Here is a 22,380-nt window from a genome sequence, read left to right on the forward strand (position 1 = left end):
TCCAAGACATTAAAATATCATTGCAAACTATTTAAAAATAGAACTTATAAAAACTAAGATGCTGCTATTTAATAATGTTTTTATTACCAAACAATAACAATATGTGTTAACATTTAAGACAGAGATTTAAACAAAATCTACCCTAAAGGAATCTGGATGATCACAATAATAAAGATAAAAGTGAAAACTAATTAATTAGGAAACAAAACTAGATTAAACAGATAAGTAAATCTAAGAACTGATTCTTTGGGAAAACATAAAAACAAAGAAACACATTTTTGGCAAATCTGGTTATTAAAAAAATAAGGCAACACAAATAATTACATTTATTCTGAGTTTAAAAAGGATTTAATTACCAACATGAAGATTTAGAAATCACTAACAAAGGCCATAAACTGTTGTGTGCTAATGAATATAAAGATCTCAGTGAAATATACAGTTCTTGCCTCTGCCAAGCTCCCTAGCACCCCTTGTACCTCCATCACACCCCCAAAGCTTCACTCCTCCTGTCAGCAGCCCCAAAGCAGGAAAATTCCCTTAGAACGAGGCCATTGGCCTACACTTTAGGCATGGCATGGCTGTCTGACCCCTTTCTCTATCTAAAAATGCAAAAAGTTCAGGTTACCCTGCAGTCCTCAGGGCACAATGCCCATTCCTCTCAAATAGTTTTGACCTTGTCTTTATTCAAGCTAAATTGCAGCCTCACTTTTAGTTCTGTAAGAAAGCCTGAGAAAATAGTGAACTAAAGACTTTGTTATGGGAGAAAGTGAATGGGGTTGGAGGGTAGGATGATATGGGTGGAGAGAAGACAGTGAATGTTCCATGGAAAAAAGTTAAACAACCGTGCGCCAGGCTAATCAGTTAAATTTCTGAACTAGTCCCATCTTTTCTAAGTTTTAGTTGTATAACTTCTGATTTTACCTTTTCTGTAAATTGGAGATCATTGCCACTTACTTCACAGAATTATTATAAGGAAATAAGGTAACACATGCAGAAGTGTTTTTGCAAAGTGCAAAACTTGATACTAGGGCAGAGCAGAGAGAGAGATCTCACTGCATTTTTGGGGGCGAGATAGGACAACACATGACGTTCAGCTTTCAAATACAACACTCATCCCTCATCTGTCACAGACTTCTTTTGTCTATCCAGATACACCTGGAGCTGCCCGTAGGCTGCTGTGAGTTGAAGACCTGTCAAGTCAGAAGGTCTAGTTGTCCCAGCCAATTTGGGGGAGCATACTTCCAGAGCTTAGTAATGCCACAAAGATGTAAATAAGGGCAACATGAGACCCTGTCTACTCCCCTCAGGCACTCAGATTTCTTGACGACGAACACTCCTGGGCAAAAAGATGGGTGGGGATATAGATCTGGAGAACCAACCTTTAATTAAGAAACAAATACTTGAAAACCCCGTCAGGACTCAGACCCATGTGGGAAAGCGTAGAGCAGATGAGGCCATCAGGCCGCAGCTCAGCCCGAGTGGGAGTGGGGGCTTTTTGATTTGTCCGTATACTGGTAAGTGATGGGAATCCACTCCTCTGTCTCTCCTAGCAAATATTTAGCGAAATCAACATTGATCATTAGTGCTTTGTGGAATGGATATTCTATGGAGAGAAATGCAAAGAAGACTTGAGTCTGATGTCATGAGTAGCAAGATCAGAGGCTGCACTTTAAGGTGAAAATTTCTGAAACAGACGGCAGTACAATGTGCTTAAGTTCATGGTAAAGGTGCATTTCATATCACTGAAAGAAGGGATTATTCTACAAATGATGTCGTTAATCATTTGGGGAAAACTATAAACTGGCTAACCATTTGGTGGGGGAATTGACCCTTTACATCAAAATGCATTCAGGTAAAATATGGACTTAAATATAAAAAAATAAATCATAGTAGATTATATAGGTGAATATTCATGTAATCTTGGAATACGAAGAGGCTTTAGAAGCATAACACAAAAATCAGAAAACACAAAGAAAAAGATTAATAAGGCTAAGGATTACATAAAAGTAAACATTTCTGTAAAGCAACAACAATCAAGCACGAACAAAGAATAAATAAAAGGCAAGCATGAAACTAAAAAAAATTTGCAAGAAAAATATTTTTTTCAAACACCAAATGTTTTTTGAAAATACATAAAGATTCCTTACAATTAAAAATGAAAATTCTAACAGAAAAATGGATAAAGGACCAAAACAAGCATTTTATAAATAAAGTTATTAATTAATTAATGCCATTAATTTAGGAGGAAAAAAAATTCAACTTTAGCATTATCAAAGAAATGCAAATTAAAACAAGAGAATACCATTTTGTTTATTAGATTGACAAAAATACAAAATAATTATAATTTCTAATGCCATTGATCATATGAGAAATTGCTCTCATTCATCAAGGATGAGAATGTAAATTGGCATAAATTTTCTAAAGAAACTGGACAGTATAAATTAAAAGTCTTTAAAATGCATTTATTTTGCCCAGAAATGTGACTTTCAGGAATTTACCTATCCTAAGAAGGGTGTAGAATTTTCTAATAGAGAAAAATGTTTAACTCCCTAAAAGGCCCAAAATAAGAAATAGATTCAATGTCATTTCACTTATATGTAGAATCTAAAGAACTAAATCAATGAAGAAACAAAACAGAAATAGACTCATAGAGAACAAAGCAATGGTCGCCACATGGGAGTGGGATTGTGGGGCTGGGTGAAACAGGTAAAGGGATTCACACAGCAGAAAACGTGGCTGCAAAGGGCTCCCCGGCCTGGCATCTCTCTATTTCACTACCAGAGGAAGACTGATATTTCCTCTGTCTGATTCCAAATTTTAAAACCCCAGAGAAAATTGGCTTAACTAGGGTGGGAATCTACTGCCTTGTTTCTCATTATAAGCACACTACCTGACACATGGCACAGGCTAAATAAACTTGTTAAAAAGTGGATGTGAGAGAAATGGAGATGCCCTAGTGAAGGATGGTTGGCTCCTGAGTTTGGGTGACCAGTTGGGAGGTGATACCATTAACTCGACCAGGCTTCAGAAGAGGTAACAAAAGGCGTGGAGGACCTCGAAGCACTGCTTAGGGGTTAAGAATGTGAATATTAAAATTCGACTGCTTGGATTTGAATTCCAGCTTCAACGCTGACCATCTGTGTGACTGTGGGTGAGTTATTTCATCCTTCAAAGGCTCAGCTGCCCCATCCATAAACATGGAAAAAAAATTAACACCCAGTTTATAGGGCTCATTATGAAAATTAAATAAAATACACTGTGCAAGTGCTCAATAATCTTTGACTGATATTATTATTCTGCTTTCAACCACACTGCATTACGCTTTCAAATTGACTTTCACTATCTTTGCGGTTAGAACTGATCGTTTTCTAATGATAGAATAAGTTTCATGTTTCACCATTCCTGCCAGTTAATCAGTCTGTTTCTCCAGTAAATAGGGCAAGAATATATGCTCAATCATACTAATTGCAATAAGGAGAAATAACTCTGAACCCCCCATCTTTGCTCGAGTCCGTGTCATAACAGAGCCTGTGCCATAAGAAGAGTTTGTAGGTTACACAGGAATGTCACCAGGAATGCTCTTGGCAGATTTCCACGCAGTAATAGCTGGAAGAAGGTAACAGCCATATTCAGGGAGTGCAAGCCCAGTCCAGCAAAATCTGGAACAGTGTGGGGACAACCACACAGTCATGCTCACTTATTGCTGCTACCTCAACTACATATGGAGATACCGAAAAGGATTTGTCTTCTCTCTCTAAATATTAAGGTTTGAACTAATTTTGCCCCCTCTGAGTTGTAAAGTATCAGCAGAGGAACCGAAACATGTCCCGTATCCAGGAGAATATGTAAGTTTGAAAGCAGTAGCTATTATTATTATTATCATTAAATTTATTGGGGTGACATTGGTTAATAAAATTATATAGGTTTCAAGTGTACGATTCGATAATACATCACATGTATATTGCATTATGTGTTCACCACCCAAAGTTAAATTTCCTTCCATCACCGTATATTTGATCCCCTTTACCCTGATCTACCTCCCACTTTCCCCTTGGCCTCCAGTAACCACTAGGCTGTTGTCTGCATCTATGAGTTTTTGTTTGTTTGTCTTGTTCGTTTGTTGCTTTCAGTTTTATAGATGATTGGATAAAGAAGACATGGCACATATATATAATGAAATGTTATTCGGCCATAAGAAAAGATGAAATACTGCCATTTGCAACAACATGGATAGATCTTGACGTTATCACGCTAAGCAAAATAGACAAAAAAAGTTGAGAACCATATGATTTCACTCATACGTGGTATATAAAAATGAAAACAATAGTTTTTTATGTGGTCTTTCTAATTTCTCTGTATATTTGGACTATAGTTTTGGGGCCACCCCTACCCTGTAGATAGATGTTGTTTTGAAGGTGTTAGTGGAACCTGAAATAAGGAGAAAATTTTGTGGGTAAGTTTTCCTTTCTTTTTATTAGTAGAATAAGCTTTCATATTTTATATAAAGATCCTAATTTTTATAACAGCTTCAAATATGTTGGGGCAAATTATATTTTCCAAGATGGCTACACCAACATCTATTCCAACCCATATGCTCTGATTATAGAAATGTGCAAATAGCAAGTTTCAGTCAAAAGATACTGACTGCCTATTGACCTCTAAGATACTGACTGCCTATTGACCTCTAAGTTATGACCTCTAACTATTGACCTCTAAGTTATGACACAGAATCAGACCATGACACTGAAAGTCATGGTATTCTGCTTGAGCATGATGTTACAATCCCAGGATGCAGAAGTAGATTTCCTGGGTTTGACTCTTGGTTTACCACAAACCAATTGTAAGACCTTGGATTAGTGACTTAAACTTTCTAGGCCTCCATCTCTTAATTTGCAAAATGGAAATAAAAACTGTTCCTAATTCATTGAGTTTTTGCTAATGAATTAATACACATACGTAAATGTAGAATAGTTCCGAAAGCGTCATACACTTAATAGATGCTAGACGATATTATTATTCTGGGTGTTCTTGTTCAAGTGACATAGAAGGAAGGAAAGAAGAAATATATATTATAATCCAAGTACCAGGCTGACTTTCTTTATTCAGGTTAATAAGTGAAGGCAAGGAACCGTCTGTTGACTCACTCTTCTGCTATGCTGGGCATTTCTTGGTCGATCATATCCTAATATGCTGGGGCAATCCCTGCAGAATAACTTGTGCCAGAGGGGGCGCAGGCTGAGGATGCTGGGCCAGGAATGAGCTATGGAAAGAGAGGCCCTAACAGGTAGAATGTCCTTCAGAGTCCTGCAAGCTTCCTGCTTCACTCAGTGAGGGAGAGGTAAGGGCCTGGCTCTCCCTGTTTCTGACTGAATTCCATATTCTTAAGGACATACCACACTTATTCCACCCCCTCCACTCTGAGCACCACAATGTATGGAGACGGTCTCATGGTCAAATGCTTAGTCTGGATTTAGTGCTAAAAAGGAAACCCCTGAGGGTGGGGGTGAAGGGTGAGAGGAGGTAGGGAAGGGGAAGAGATATAATTTCTTGAGTGCCTAATAAAAGTCAGGAAAAGAGCTGGGTCCTTTTCCATGATCTCATGTAGCCCTCAAAAAAATGACTCTGAGTTCAATATTTTTATTTATTTCTAGGTAAAACAGGAAACTGAAGTTCAGTATTAGAACAGGAATTTGAACCTAGTGCTGGTTCCAAGGCTCATGATCTTCTGAGTACATCACGCAGAATCCCACAGTGAAAAATGTTAATATTAGTCTCCATAAATCCAATCACTCCCCTAACCACAGACCACAACAAGGAGGGAAAATAGGACAGTAGATGCCAAAGCAGGACTTGAGATTCATAATAACAGGATATGCTGAGTGCAACAGAGTTCTCTGGTTATCATGTTGTCGGTCACCAGCTCTCATCCTGCCTGTTTACAACTCAGGAAATGAAATAGGGAGGGTGAACATGAAGGGAAAATTGACAAGCAAGCAACCTCTAGAAGTTTCTCTCCGTAGTATGGTTCTCTCACATTTTGTTATTAGCAGGATAGAGAAAATGTCAAGGTTGCAGCCAAGATAAGTATGTAGCCCATGATGCCTGGGGCCACACTAGACTACAGGCGCAGTAAGAGAAATATACAGTCATGGATGCTAGCTTAGCAACACAAGCAGAACCTGAGGCACCAGCAGCTCCCTCCCCCAGCCGATCCTTCCTTTTTTAATTCAAGGGCTCACGTAGGCTCACAGGCTCATTAGGATTTAGCAGACTTTAAAGGTAGATACACTTTGTTCAAACCCTGGTTCCACTGTGTCCCCTCATAGGGTCATTGTGAGACCTATGTCCGTGAAGACAACTATAAAGGATCATTACAGGGTAGTGTTCACTCATTTCATTTGTCAAGGGTAATTCTACACTTCTCTAAATGGTTACAGGATCCTGCCAGCTCAAGGCCTGAAATATTTCAAATTAGCCTCTTTGCCCAGCCTCGGTTCATGTACCAGAATGCTCCACCAAAACATCCAATCTGACTTCATTATAGTCACAAATATAGATTTGAAAGAAAAAAAAAAAGTGTATCATTCAACTTTAAATCTGTATTCTACTATCTTACCATACTCCTATAGTGCATTGTTACTTAAAATAGTTTGAAAATCCTCTAGTTATCTTTTGGAATAGCACATCCTATACTCTAAGGAGAAGGTAGGGTTTTCAATCATTTCGATGGGAAGAGTCATTTTCAGTTTAGAGTTCCTTATCCCCTTGTCACAGCTGACCTTGAATTCATCCTTGGTCTAGGTAGCTTGGTTCAGCAGTGGTGGCTCTTCTTCTGGGGTAAATTCCAGATATTTTTTTCTACCATTAGTGATACTTAGCATATTCACAGGGTTGTGTAACCATCACCACTATCTACTTGCAGAAAATCACCCCCAAAGGAAACCTCATACCCATTAAGTGGTCACTCCCTGTTCTCCCTTCCCCCTAGACCCTGGCAGCCACTAATCTGCTTTCTGTCTCTACAGATTTGCCTGTTCTGGATATTTCATATAAATGGAACCATACAGATAATGTATCTTTAAGAACTAAGGCTAACCCATCTGACTGAGCGGTCCTGACCTGGGAGGTCTCAGGCCTGTCAAGTCTCCCCAGGTTCACTGGCCTCATCACAGTCTAGCCCACCTATCTGACCTTACACATCTAAGCCGGCAGCTCCAGGACTGTTAGTGGGGCCCTTCTGCTGTAAGGATTAAGCTCTCTGCTGGTATTTACAGCCAAAGAAGTAGATATAATTTCTTGAGGAATGAATATAAGATGGGTCTAGGCTAGAGCACGGAGGAACTCCCAACAGAATAAACTAAATAGAGGCATCACTGAAAAAGGAGACTAAGAAAAAGTGGTCAGAGACTTAAGAGAAAACCCTGGGATTGTGAGATGGCACAGAGGGCAGAGGAAAGCACGTTTCAAGAAGAGAAGAGTCCACAGAGATCAAATAAACTGAGGGCTGAATAAGCAGGCTTCATGGGGGCAGTTCTGGTAGTGAGACACCTGAATTAGAAATTAGATTGCTTTGGGTTCCAGGAGTCGAGCGGGTGGAGACAAAGAGGGTAATTAATACTATCAAGAAGTTTGGCTGTAAAGGAAAAGACAAGAAAGGAGGTTGCATCTAAAAAAGAGCATGGGGGTCTGAGGAGGGATATTTAAAGGTTTTGTTAGGGGTTTTGTTTGGGGTTTTGGGCATGGGAGAAATGAGTATGGTTTAATGTTGGTATGGAGTATCCCATCAAGGAGAGATTTAACATGCAGGAGAGAGGATAACCACATACTGTGGTGTCTCAGAAGGCAGAGGATGGAGCCAGGATGAAGCTCCTCTGAGAGTGGATCTGCCCCAGCCTTGAGAGTCTTGAGAGAAGAACCCTAGACACACCATCTGTCAAACATATCTGGAAGCAGGGAAACTCTTGGCAGTGATGGGCATGAGGCCAAAAAATGGCAGGTAGAAAGCTCCTCCCCAAATGGCCTGGCCTTACATCAAATGACTACCCATAAGTGGGTATACAAGTAATCTGTGCAGAGACAGCCTGGCTCCTGTCAATATACCTCCCTCAGGGAATCCTACACAGCTGTCCAAGAGGCGGACAAAGCCTCTGTTTGAGAGTCTCTCATTGTGTAAAGGGTCAGTAATGAGTGGAAAAGATGGATTAGAGTAAGAGCCAAAACACAGGGTTCCTGACTCCCAAACTGATTCCTATCACCCCTAACAGAGGCCATGCCCCCCAGGTGGAAGAGGCTCTGAGATGGGGACCAACTAAGCAGACAAAAGAAATGATCAGAGTAAGTACACAGAGCATGTTTTACAGGAAGAAGTAAAAACAATATCTTGGCTTTTAAAATAAATAAATCTGGAGGGTTTTGAATCATTAATTATCCTGTCTGCTGGATGTACATCCTGAGATTTGTTTGGCCTCTCCAGGAGAGTTGGCTCCATTTCCCATGAAATTACACAAAAGCCAGGGCCAAGTGAGAGCAGAGAGGCAATCGTCACATCTCCCACTGCAAAGTCACATCACTGGCCATGGCACTGGCGACCAGGTTCCCAAGGCTGGCGAGTGTTCGGGGATGGGCTGCACATCAGCCTGCAGCGACAGCTGAAGCATTCGTGAGCTCTGTACATCCCCCTCCACTCGAAGCCTCCCCAGGCCTCCACTCACCCTGGCATCTACAGTCCAGCCTGATTCAATTCAAACTCTCCCCTCCTCTCTTCTTGGGTGTTCCCAGCAGAGCTATGGTCATGTGACTATAATGTGATTATGAGGACCGGGGGTGGGGGTCAGAAGAATGTTACTGGTTCTCAGGACTAGTCAGAATCCTCAGAAAAAGGAGAAAATGTCAGGGTCAAGTGCTTATTTCCGAAGCCAGAGACTCATCTTGCCCAGTGTGATTGCCACAGACGTGAGTTTTGTGTGCCTCCCACACTCCAGGCTCTGGGTTGGAATGCGAAAGGTACCAAAGCAACTAATTCCCAAAAAGCACTTTCAGGGCGCTATCTCATTAAATGCTCACATCTCTGGGGGCACAGAGAGTATTACTGGATTTTTTCAGATGATGAAACTGAGGCCCAAAGACGTTAATGATACGTCCACGGAGGAGTCAGAATTTGAACCTGGGGTTATGTTGATTCTTGGTCAATATGGCTCAGCTGCCTAAGACTCAATCCCTGAACTCAAGAAACTCACAAGAAATGTCTACGAATTACCAGAATGTGATCATTAGAGTCCAGTGGGGATTTAGAGAATGAAAAAACCACATCTAAACTTTTTAAATTGGGAGAAATGGTTCAACCGGCTGAGGAAAACCATCCGTGATATCTGCAAGCAACTTTGTTCTGAAAAATCTTGTTGGGTGGACTTGCAAGATGACAAAACACAGACAGACTTCCAGGGTTGGAGAGGAGGGCGAACATTTAGGTTGGGACTTAATTGCAGCATTCGGATACCCAGAGATGGAGGAGACCTCTGAGTGTTACTTTCAAAGCAGGATCAGTCAAACAAAAGCCATGACAGTCAAACAGAAAGTCTTTATCAGGGAGGCCTGTAAGGTAAAGCATGACAGGAATGAATTTGTAACACAGATCTGAAAGTGCAAGAAGAGAGCACATTGCTCTGTTTATGTAAAATTAAGGCAGGTATGACACTGGGACCCCATTCCATTCAGCTGGCAAGAAACTTAATTTCAGAGATGGAAAGGATCCTCTTCTTTTCCCACCTCCCATTCCCATCCCGACTTCTAGGGCTAATGATCAGGAGTTGCGATGGAAAACAAAACACTCAGGAGGCATCTCGGGTCATTGGTGAGCATCAGGGACCAGCGAGCTTTTTCTGTGAAGGATCAAGCAGTAAATATTTCAGGCTTTGCAGGCCGAATGGGTCTCTTTCACAGCTACTCAACGCTGCCATTGTGGCTTGAAAGCAGCCATAGATAACAAGTAAACAAACGACTTTGGACACTGAAATTTGAATTTCATATCATTTTCACCTATCAGAAAATATTATCCTTGTTTTGAGTGTTTTCAAACCTTTAAAAATGTAAGAACTATTCTTAGGTGATAGGTCATACAGAAGCAGATGGCGGGCCAGATTTGACTTGCGGGCGAACACTTTATCGACCTAGTTTCCACCAAAATGCCTGTAGGCAAAGCTTACATAGATCCTTGAGGATGGGTGGCACTGTTGTCCCACAGAAACCTTTGCCAGGGCTGAAACCCCAGTACTCAGAGTCCAAGAAAACCTTCCTAGACTTAACATAGAATTGTGACTTCCGGACAGCTTGTCACCTTCCCGAGGTCCTGCGGAGGATGGGCCACACAGCTTCATTACTTAAAAAAACTACAGACATCCATTCCTTCTCTTGGGGGAAAATCTTCACTCTTTCGCTACTAGGGACTCTATCCCTTAAAGTCACTCTACAGCTCCCTTCCCTATCATGGTATGCTCAAACCCCCCAAGATGAAAGGGGAGAACTCAGGAAGGAAGGTGGCCTGTAGACTGCTTCTTCTTTAGGCTCTGCAGCAAGGGAACACAGACTTGGCTATGCTGGAATGCTGGAATGCTGAGCAATGTGCAAAATAAACAAAGACAAATATCTCACTGAATTGTCCTGCTCGCTAAATTGTCCTGGGCTTTCCAGCCCAGGAGTAAGTTCGTGCTTCAACGTTCCAAGCTTAAGAGATCAGGCTGTCACTCCACACTTCGGTGGGTATTAGGATTTGGTATCCTCAGGAAATTTCCGAAAGGAGAGTCAGAGTTTTGGTAACAAAGAGGGAAAGTACTCGATTCAGCCTTCCCCAGGACGCTAGGTGATTGACTGTCTTGGCTTATAAGCAAATTTGTTAGTTATTTTGACCAACCAGTGGTCACTGCCAACTGCCTCTCCAGGAGGACTTCTAGCATATCTGTGGTACGAAGAACTCTCGGCTAATTTCCACATTGCCTGCAAAAGCCTCTGCTTTAGGTGAATTGCTTAAGCTCTGTGAAACGTCAGCCATAATTCCAAGAATGAGAGGTCCAATGCCACTTCTGCTTTAGGTGAATTGCTTAAGCTCTGTGAAACGTCAGCCATAATTCCAAGAATGAGAGGTCCAATGCCACTTCAGTCATGGCGCTGTCTCCAATCTCCCAGCCCAAAGAGGCCTTTTCAAAGCACACACTCAACAGTGCCTGCTCTTTATGTCATCGTCCCCTTGGCCGATCTCGGGCCTCTGTGGTAAGAGCCTTGGCTTCAAGCATGGTTCCTGTAGCCACCTGCTCCCCAGTAGAATGACCAGGTTTCCTGGAAGAGAATATTCTCTACACAAGGAAATTTGAGATAGGAAAAGCCATCCTCGGAGTATAGGGATGGAGCAGATACTTGAGCCTGGGAAATTCATCTTGTGAAGAGTTCACAGGAGGCAGGTGTCTACTGCCCAGACTTTGAATGTTATTCTCTCAGGTGGAAACCATTATCTAGGTTGAGTTTTTGTTCCTTATCTGTGTACCCATCAACCTTTGACAATGAGATCATTTTTCATGTCAATACATATACAGGAAAGACTCAACGAAACTTTATTATATGGATAAATAAATGAAATGCATTCTCAGGAATGCAGGCAGTATTTGCTGAATTTTCCCTACAGCTCTAAAGAAAGGATATTTTATAAAATAGCCTTATCATTTCACAGAGCTATATAAAGCCCCCTGACTTAAGTGACTTTATTTTTATTTTTTTGATTTGACAAAATGATTCTTAAATTCAAGATGGCTGCACACATCTGCTTTCGGACAGGAAGGGGGGAAAGGAGAGGCAACAGCCCCTATCGCACCCTTTATCAGCAAAGTAAAAGCTTTCCCAGAAACTCCCCTAGTAGACCTAATTGACTTCAGCCTAACTGACTAGAACTGTATTCTCTGTCTCACTATCTACAGCATTGATAGACCTCACCTCCTCGTCCGCTCCTCCCTTTGAAGCTGGCACAGCGTGAGCAGAGGATGCCCGCATTAGCACCCAGGTGGTGTTAAAGTTGCATTTTGAAGATCCTGGGGGCTCTGACTTCTATTTCTCTAGAAACGAGGTAGAGTTTTCCAAGAAAACTGAAGTGGGAACTAGGAACTATGGGGTCTTCAGGGAGGGCTGTAAAAGAAAGTGGGAAGAGGGCCTCTTTAAGGAAAAGAGGGCTCTGTGTGGATTTCCTTTCTGGAGCTGCTAAGGACTTGCCCCTTATATTATATAGGAGGAATGAGTCAACTAAGAAAGTCTCAGTTTCTGCTCTGCGATAATAAGTTTATTCTTCACTAATAGCTCTGTGATTATCTTATTAGGGGCCAGCATGTGTTTGGTCTGTGGGAAAACTGTGAGCAGAAAGTTCTAGGGGAGGAGAAGGCAATCATTGTTATGCTACTTTGCACAGCTCTGGCAGAAATGATCCTGAAAGTTCATCAGTCCCCTTTCTTGGATGATGGTGATGATGACAATGACAACAACAATGATGATGATTATAATGAGGATGATGACGATGACAAAAATAATAACAGCAGCTAACATTTATTGAGCATTTAGTATAAGCCAGGAATATGAATTATGTAATTTAATCCTCAATACCACCTTTTGGCCTTCTGCTTTTGCCAACCCCCACCCCCATTTTTTTTCAGATGAGGAAGACAAGTGTGCTGAATGAACCATCCAAGGCCACCCAACTAGTAAGTGATAAACGCAGGATGCGAACCTTGGTGCAGAGACCCCAGAGTTCATGTCGCTAGCCCTTACCTTGTCCCGCTTCCTTTGGCATAGCTGCAGCTCTACCAGACTGACCTCTGGCAGTGAGAGACCGTTCTCCCTGAAGGAGAGAGCATGAGGCTAAATATCCTAATTTCCTGTTTCTTTTCATCTCATAGGTTAATAAGAAACACCTGCGTCGTATAAACACACAGACCACCACTGCTGCATGCAGGACACACCCAGAATTACAGTGTTTCAAGTGCTCTGTCAAGAATGGAGGCAGATGTTTTCTAGATTCCTTCTATTCAATAAGGAAAGCAAATTCCTCTACTTAAATTTCATCCTTGACAAATAGAGGATTATAGTTTAAAGTATGCTTTAAAAAATCTTAGGGGAAAATGACTTAGAATAGTAAAATGGTGCACAAAGAAATATGAAGCAAATGCAAACTAAATGAAAGTGAAGACTAGTTATTTTAGATAAAGCAGAATTCAAGAAAAAAGAACTAAATTGAAATGAGGCACATAATTTATAATTGACATGTAATAGCCATTATCTTTTATGTATCAAATAACATGACATCAATATAGAAAAGTAAAAACTGCTGAAAACGAAACAAAACTATTAAAAAAATGAGATGTTTTAAAATAGTTCTATCAGTGTGTGACAAATCAAACATACAATAAGAGGAAAAGAAGTGAGGCAAAGAACTAAAAATAAATGATGAGGATCAATTCAGAAGAGTACGTTGTCTCTAAGTTTTGCTCCTGGGCTCAGACCCCAAGTCTAAGCGACAGATCCCATGGCTCTTCCCTCTGATGTGAAAGACCAGCAAAGCTGCAACAAATATCCTCGTACATGTACACTTACATAGCAACATCCTTATTTCTGAGAGGTGCATTACCAAGTGTGAGATTTCGAGGCCAGAGGTAAATATGTTTTTAGTTTTAATGGATGCAGCTGGATTGCATTCTTAAAGATGGCAACAATTCAGAGTCCTAAATCCAGTACTCTTTTACATTTTGCTATTCTAAGTGAAAAATAGTATCTCATAATTGCTTTCATTTGGATTACTGTCTTCCACATTTATTGGCCAGTTGTATTTCCTTTTCTATAAATTGACTATTCGCATCCTTTGTCAATTTATAGAGTCTCCTTGCATATTAGGGTATTAAATCTCTATTATATGTATCATTAATATTTTTTTCCAATCTATCGTTTGTCTTTTGACTTTTGATTTTGGTATTTTTCAATATACAAAAAAATTTTAATGTGGCCAATGCTATCTTTGTTTCCTTTCATCAATTCTAGGTTTCCTGATTTGCTTAAGAATTCTCCCCTTATCCAAATTTATGCATATACTCTCCTAAATTTTCTTCTTTTTTTCACATTTAAATCTTTAATCCATCTGCTCTATACTTTTTATATGTGATGTATCAGGAGGAGGTCCAACTTCATTATCTTCCTGATGTGTAGCCAGCACTACTAATTAAAAAGATGGATTCTTTCCCCCTTTTAATTTAAAGTCCACCTTTGTCCTATAGTAATTATGTACATGCGCCCAAGGTTATTTCTGGACCCAATGTGTTTCTTTGATCTATGTATCTATTCTTATGCCAAGTTCATATTGTTTTTATTACCATTGCTTCATAGAATTTTAAGTGGTAAATAACTACAAATGAAACAAAATGTAAAGTGAGAAGCTATTGGATTTGGATTTGGGTCCAAACACCATTGATCACTTTTGTGAGTACAGTTTCCGTGGAGCTATAATAGAGATGGAAGCTGGATTTAGCAATGTTCAAGAATGAGTGAGAAGTATAGATTGTGCTCTTGAAGAATTTGGCAGTGAGAGGATGGAAGAAGGTGGTATGATGGATTGAGTGGGAAGCAGGAAAAAGGAAAATGTTTTAGAGCTCAGGGAAGATTTGCACATTCGTGGCCCAAAATGAAGGAGTCAGTGGATAGAGACTGACAACTGAGGATACATATCTACCAAAGCGCTATAAATGTCTGTAAACTTCTTCCCAAAAGAACTAAAATAATGTGATTCTCATAAAATGCTGTTACTTAGTTGCAGGCTCCACATACGTATGCTGCCATCAAGGTCTGCTGTAACCTCGATTCAACATTAAACGCCATATTAAAAGAATAAATAAAATCGACTATATCTTCCCCGTTGGTGAAAACGATGAAGTTAATTTTGTCTCTGTCGAGTAGGATCCTGAGGACAAACACTGAGGGAGGAGACAGATGGAAGATACTAGATTCCAAGGCATCACAGGGCCTCTGCTTCCTGATAACCAAGATAGTAGCAGTGGTTTTACTTAGTATTTTTGCCTGTCCCCTTTTATTCTGATCCACACAGGAGAGTGGCTAAACCAGCATCCTTAGGGCTCCGGGGCAGTGGTTTCCAAATTTGGCTGCATGTTGGAATTTCCTAAGAAGCTTTAAAAAATATCTCAATGCCCAGATCACCCTCCAGACTAATCGAGTCATGTGAGACCTGAGCATCAGTATTTTTTAAAGCTTCCCAGAATCCGGTGTGCAGCAGAGGTTGCGAACCACTGATCTGGAGCTTCTGAATCAGCTGACAATGTAACGCTGTTTTCTGAAACTGGGACATGTGAGCCTAGTGTGAAGAAATATTAGAGACAGATGACCGAGATGCCTTCCTGTGACAGAGTATGTTCTCTGTAAGCTGGTTTACTTAGGATAGCCTTCAAAGAAAATGCTATTGGTACCTGGATTTGGGGTGTTTTCCAGGGCATGTCTAACGTGGGCAAGAATCAGCAGGAGTGTTTGCATAATGGGCTGCTTTTGTTACTGTGTAGGGAATAAAATAAGTTTAAATATCACAGGAAATGAAAAAGAAGCTACTTCAGATATGGAGTTGAATGTGAGAACTTAATTACTAAAAGTAAGAAAGAAGTCATTCACTTAGTAGTTTCCTAGGAGGCTAACTCATTTCTTTGTCAGCTCTCCCAGTAGCTGGAATGCTATTAAAACCAACTAAAAGGCATTTAAAAATTAACTGTACTACATATTGACATACAAGCACCTAGAACAAACACATATTCACACATACCCTAAAATCAAAGTTTGCAAAACTGAAAATATATATACCAGGAAACAAAATGAATAATATTAAAATTTAAAAATAGAACACCAGAGTGTCTCCCTGAAATGTAAGAAGCAAAAAGAAATATTTACTAGTGTTTGATTTTCATTTCCAGGGGTCAGTCTCTTCGTGACCTCTTCTTACCTAGAGAACAGGAAGTTGAGTTAATCATCTACAGAATTCTCTAATAAAGAGATGAATTTCTGCATTTATGTAACTTTATATACACAAAAAATTGCCAAGCTCAAGATTTAGAGCATGAAGTGAAATAACTCTGCTAGGTCCTGGTAGGTGAACTTGGATAATGATTTAACCACTTTACAACTCAGTTTCATCATCTTTAAAATAGGGATGATAATTATGATGATGATAAGTAGATACCTACAACATAGGTTGTTTACAAAGTGCATAGCACAGGGTAGGCATTCAACAGTTGGTAATCATGCCTCTAACTATGTTCTATTTATAAACTGCCTATGAGACACAGAAAATATCCCTACCCGTCATTATCTGATATATAAGACTCATATAAAAATAGCTAAAATGTTTTGGCATTTATAAAAGATATGTGGTTTTATTTAGGGACACATTCTTCTGAATCTCAATTCTTGATTCTGATCCCTCAGCTGGGACCACTCTCCTTCTGAAGTAGTGCTCCTCTCTCTCATTTACTCTTACATGCCCTAAACCCACTGAAAAGCTGAAAATATAGTGAGTAAACAGAGCACAAACTATTGGTTTATTTTTAAACTTTCCAGATTCCCTTGGAGACATAATCATCTCCCATCAGCATATTGGCTCATGCTTCTTTCTCCTTGCTCTCTGCTGCAGCCACCATCCCCATTATGAAAACTCCTTGGAACCTCACACATTCCCATCTTCAATGTCACCAGGTACTGCCCTCTGGGACATTCATTATTTCAGTTCCATTTTCCCAACCTTTCTTTCTGCCCCATACTCCATCAATTCATGGCTTTTTTTTTTTTACTCCTAAATACAAGGACCTCCATCATTACTTCATTTGAAACACTCACTCATACGCTAGTAGAGAGACATACCTAGGACTTTATAAACACCTAAATCTCAATGTTTTCAAATATTGCCTCTCCTCCATTCTTCCTAGTCTCTCTCTGACATTCTGATTATATGATTCAGCCTTTCACATTCTGTTCTCCATATCTCAAACTCTCTTTTATATTCTATAGATCCTTTTCTGCCTGTGCTTCATCTGGGTAATTTCTTTAGATCTGTCTTCCTAGTTTGCTAATTCTCTCTTCAGATGTATTTAATATTCTGTGTAACTCATCCACTGAAAAAGGATTTTTAAAAAATAGTTATGTGTTTTATCTCTAAAAATTCTAATTCTTTTTCAATTTTATTTTTTGAACAGACAATAAATCCACATGATTCAAAAATCAAAATGATACTAAAAAGTATAAATGGAGAAGTTTCTTCTTCATGTCCATCCACCCCCTTAGAGGTAATTACTTCAATTAGTTTCTTGTATGTGCTTCCAGCATGACTTTATGTAGGCAAAAGCATATGTGTATTCTTATTTTTCTCTTTTTCTTACACAAAATTTAGCATACTAGATATGCTATTATCAATTTGATTTTTTACTTAAAAATATATCTAGGAAATGTTTAAATTTGGTTATTTTTAAATCTTCCCAGTCACAGTGAATAATCTGATTACTTACTCATTTTTAAATTCCCATCTTTATTTCTATAAATATTCCATGCATAGTTATTTTATATTCTGTGTCTAATAATTCTAGTATCTGCAGTCACTAGAATTTCTACATGATAATTATAGATTCAGCTAACTCTTGGTCATAGTAACTTGTTCCCTTGAATGTTTGGTGATCTTTGAATTATTGTTAATAATAATTAATGAGGGACCTGAGGATCTAAATTGAAGATGCTTTCCTTCAGAATTTGCATTGATTTCCACTTGGAACTAGAGGAAAGGGATATTACTGACCAGCAATAACTACAAGCACAATTCCAGGGTCTTGCATTTAATCTGAGTTTTTCATTTAGCCTCCATGCCCCTACATATTGGGGCCAAATTTTAGGCCTACACAAAAACACTGACAGCAATGTTTTCCCTGGATATGTTTTTGGATTTTCATATAATTGACATGTCTCTTTCAGTGCCAGTACCAATTTGTTTACTGCAGGTTTATAGTACAGTTTAATATCTGGTAAGGAAAATCTTTTCTTCTTCAAAATTGTCTAGGCTTTCCACAGTCATTTATTTTCCCAAATGATCTTTTAAGTTATTTACTCATGGACTTTTCCGAAGTGAAACAATCTGTGAGGACTTACAAGGAAAATAATTTAAAAAGTGAATGTTAACTCCAAAACCCTTTACCAACACAGACAGGAATGAAAAAGAACTGAAAATAAGGAAAAGTACTCTAAATATGCTGTAGCTATGAAAGCTGCATTATACTAAACACGCTGAAGAATGCAACCAGATATAATGCCATTTGGAACAAATTGAGTGGATCCTACGACCTAACACCAATCTCTAGTTTATGATCATAGTGCAGTGTTATAGGTCCTAAGTGGAGGAAATTCCAAAGGTTCCCACCAGTATGAGTTCTGGGGTTATGGGCAAGCAGATAGAAGAATAAAAACACTCCCCTCTGGGAGCCCATTGACCCACCATTGATTGCTAAGGGATGACATGTTGCAAGAGATATTGCCCTACTAAGCACACTATTTCTTCTCTGTCACTGTTTCCTATCAGATTTGCGCAGTGTCTAGAAGCAAAACTTCACAATCACAGAGAAATCACGTGCTAACACGATTGGAAAACTAGATAGAAGGAGATAGAGTATTCATATGTTATTTAAAATATTCTAGGTCAGAGAAAGGAGGAATTCTTGACAATTAACAAATACCAACATACTACTTTGTTTAAACCTAGGAAATGCACAAGAGAAAAGAAGAGATATTAAAATTGATTTTTAAAGCCTTCTAAGTAAAGTATTAGCAAATAGAATATAGCAGCAGATTTAAATATCAATACAAGATAGTCACGTGTTGGAACACTATGACTGTGTGTTCCAAGAATGTAAAGGTGGCTAAATACTAGCAAATCTATATTAATGTTGAACAAAGGGGGGAAAGCATATGATCCTATGGTAGATATCAACAAAACAGTTCATAAAATTTAGCTTCCATTCCTGATAAATGCTCTTTGTTAAGTGGGATTAGGTGAATAATTTTCTTAATATTGAAATGTATCTTAAACCAAAAGCCAATATCATGCTTAGTAATTAAGCACTTATAATTTTTATAATGACATCTCTTTTATGTGATAAACATTGCAATTAGACAAGAGAACAAAACGAGATCTTTAAATATTGGAATGAAGAAGAGAGAATTATCATTATCTGCCGATAATACAAAGTCTAAGATTAAGCAGAAAATTATTGAAAAGTAAAAGTAAAAAAGAGTTCAAAATGTTTCCGTGGTATAATGTTAATACTCAAAATGAAAAGTCTTATGATGTATTACAAATATAATCCAAAATCAATCCATTTGTAAAAGTATAAAAACATAAAATTATACAAATATGTTTGAATGATATGAAAAAAACAAAAACTAAGAAATATAACTATATAACTATATGTGACTAAGTGAAAAGGCATACCCTGGGAATGGACAAAAAAATTTAGTATAGTATAAACATAAATAATCTTCCAAAATAATCTAGAAAACCATCCTATTTCTAGAAAACCATCAAAATTCCAACATGATATTTGTAGGAGGGAGCATTTTAAAAAGTATTCCAATTTTCTGATTAAAAAGGTAGTATTTCAAATTAATAGTGATTGGGAAAAGATAATCACATAAATAATTGTGTCATTATAGTTGTGATGAATAGGATGAAAGAAAAATGCAGGTTGATGTGAAATGTTTTAAATAAAATGTGGGTTCTTGTTTCGTTTATTACACAAAATAAATTCCCAATACAACAAATGTTTAAAGTAAACACTAAAATTACAAAAGAACTAGAAGAAAGACTGGACAAATATATTTGTATAATCTTGGGTAGAAAGTCCTTCTGAACACGTCATGGAAACCAGTGATCACAGACAAGAGATCAATAATCTCAACTATGTAATAACACTTTCCAATGAGAAAAACAAACAGAAGTCCTATAAAGCTGAAAGACAAAGGACAAATGTGGAGATACACGTGAAATACAAATGACAGCCTGATGCTACTCTAATATAAAGAGCTGTGTTGTTATCAAGAATAAATCGTTTCTCCTCCCAAGTAAAAAAGTATAAGTTCCTCAGCTGATAAAGTTTTTTCTCGTCCCTACTGACTCGTTTCCCCATACTCCGAAGGTGAAGGAAGGAGGTGGGACCAATGTCAGTTTTTATCACTCACTCCTACAAGGATCCTCTCAGTGCCCTTCACGCCTGCATGCTTGTAGTGTGTGCCTTCCCGGTATACCGCTCAGTTGTTTCTAAGCTTTGCGTTTGCGTTCTTCTTGGATCCACAACATCGCCCATGAATGTGGTTGTGGAGGGGGCAGTTCTGCCTGCCCCTAGGAGGAATCAGTTCACCGAGAAGCACAGCTGCCTATTTCCTGGTTCAGGTCATGGGAAAGGCCTTTTTTTCCTTTACAGAAAATCTCCATCTTTGTGAAACAAAGCCAGAGTCTGCCATGAATGGCAGTCCAGTCGTCCTCAGATTCTGTCTTTAGGCGGTCTGTCTTAGCCTTCAATGGCATTAGGAAGTCTCCTTCTCTCTTCTGGGTCTTCATGGGTGATTGAGGGAGGAGCTCTAATCATGAGTAACTACATTGGAGACCACTGTGGACCATAAACTTCATATAACAACTTGATCAGCCACAATGACAAAATTCCCCCAGGTTGCATATAATATGAAACGTGGTCCCTGTGTCAACAGTCACCTACAGAGGCCAACACTGACTCCAATGCTGGGCCGCTCAAAATATTGTTGGAATCCCTCTTTGAAGATTGCCATCAGAGCCTGCAGCACAGTTTTTTGGTATTCTTAGTCCACAAGTGAAATCCTTTTCAGATTGTATCTGATTTTTGGAAATAGGAAAAAGCCGTTTGTCACATGCTCCAGTTTATAAAAGAAAAGTCCAACTGGCAAAGTTTTAATGATATGTATTTTACATGTATGTATAATGTTTTCGCCATACATAGACAGAGACAGAAAAAAACTGTGATAATAAGACCAACTGATGTCCTTTCATAGCTCATAAACACATTCCGAAGGTTGTTCCCAAAAGGGATTTCTAAAGATGTTTTTTAACACTCATAGCCATCACCGAAGTCAGTGTTCAGCCTTTCAAAGTAACTACGTAGAAGGAGGAACATAATTTAGATGAAAATGTAGTATGTTTCAGAAAAAAAGTTCTCATTAGAGTCACAATTTGTCTAGCAGATGTTCTCTTTTTTCTAAATGTTATTTTGAAAGGCTTAATAAGCAAATCTTCCCAGGCCTACCTTCCTGTACCTTTTAATGCCCGCCCAATCTAATGCACCATTGACTCCTTCATTTTTACTTTGGTAATGTCTCCTTTACATTGGACCTTCTTCTCTGTCCCTCTATTGTGCTCTTTAATGTCTCTCTTTTTGAAATTCTATGCTTTGTTCACATTTTTATGCCCCCTCCCCCATTACTGGAATTACCCTCCTAGTGTTCTCTGTCTGACAAAACCCTACTAATCCTTCAAAGTCCAGCTCAAATCCAGCTGAGGAGCCTCCCTCACTCCTGCTCTCTGTTGTTCTGCTTGTCATTCTGAACCACGGTGCAGTGTAGAAACCCCATCGCTGATGGTACTCTGTAAGCTATTTACTGGATCTTGCGAAATGAAGGCTGGACTGAATTCTCAATCACAGGGCAAATTCGGGGTCCAAATGAAAGCAAATCACAGCAGTCCAGCAAGAGTTTCATTCACGCATAACGAATATCACATTAACAACAGATGGGGCTGAGCTTAACACTTCCAGTCTCATTCTTCTGAAACGGTATTGGGAAGCTTCCTGGGCACACTCAAAATAGAGGACATACATCAAGTTCTCCTTTGGGTTTAAGAAATATGACTCAGAGAGAAATGATCAATTGGAAACGGTCAACGAGAGAAGAATAGTATTCGGCAAGAAAAGAAAAAATATTAACCAAGAGAAGAAAGGTTGAAGATACATGCTGTGTGAGCCAAGATGAAAATCACTCCCAGCCTTTTGATAGTGAACATTTTGATCAGCTGTCTGATGTCCACCTGGCTTCCTACTCTGATGTTCTCACGGAGAACATTGGTTCCTTCATTTTTGCTGGTGTGAGAAAATTAAAATACAGGTATGACTTCCAGAAAAAAAAATATCAGCAGACTTGTGAACTGTCTGATGCTTTTCTCCCCCTTGCAAGAGGATCTTGCAGCTTCTCTTTATGATATGTAAGACTTTTATGTAGTAGGTCCATTAACTCTTTGTTGACCATATTTATTGC

At 39.0% G+C, this 22,380-nt stretch overlaps 1 protein-coding gene across 4 annotated transcripts in view; it reads right to left on the minus strand.

Annotated features, from left to right (window-relative positions):
- Positions 1–22,380, minus strand: part of SUSD1 (sushi domain containing 1) — a 189,126-nt gene that overhangs the window by 55,271 nt on the left and 111,475 nt on the right. The window contains exon 17 of one of the 4 annotated variants that reach the window (XM_039870715.1): positions 15,964–16,015. The exons of the other annotated variants lie outside the window; for them this stretch is intronic. Coding sequence (XP_039726649.1) covers positions 15,990–16,015 — 26 coding nt within the window. The 3' untranslated portion in view covers positions 15,964–15,989. The remainder of the gene's footprint in view (positions 1–15,963; positions 16,016–22,380) is intronic. 4 annotated transcript variants of the gene reach the window in all.

This window comes from Pteropus medius, unplaced genomic scaffold, assembly GCF_902729225.1.
Source record: "Pteropus medius unplaced genomic scaffold, Ma_sr-lr_union100, whole genome shotgun sequence".
In the NCBI taxonomy this organism is placed as follows: domain Eukaryota; kingdom Metazoa; phylum Chordata; class Mammalia; order Chiroptera; family Pteropodidae; genus Pteropus; species Pteropus medius.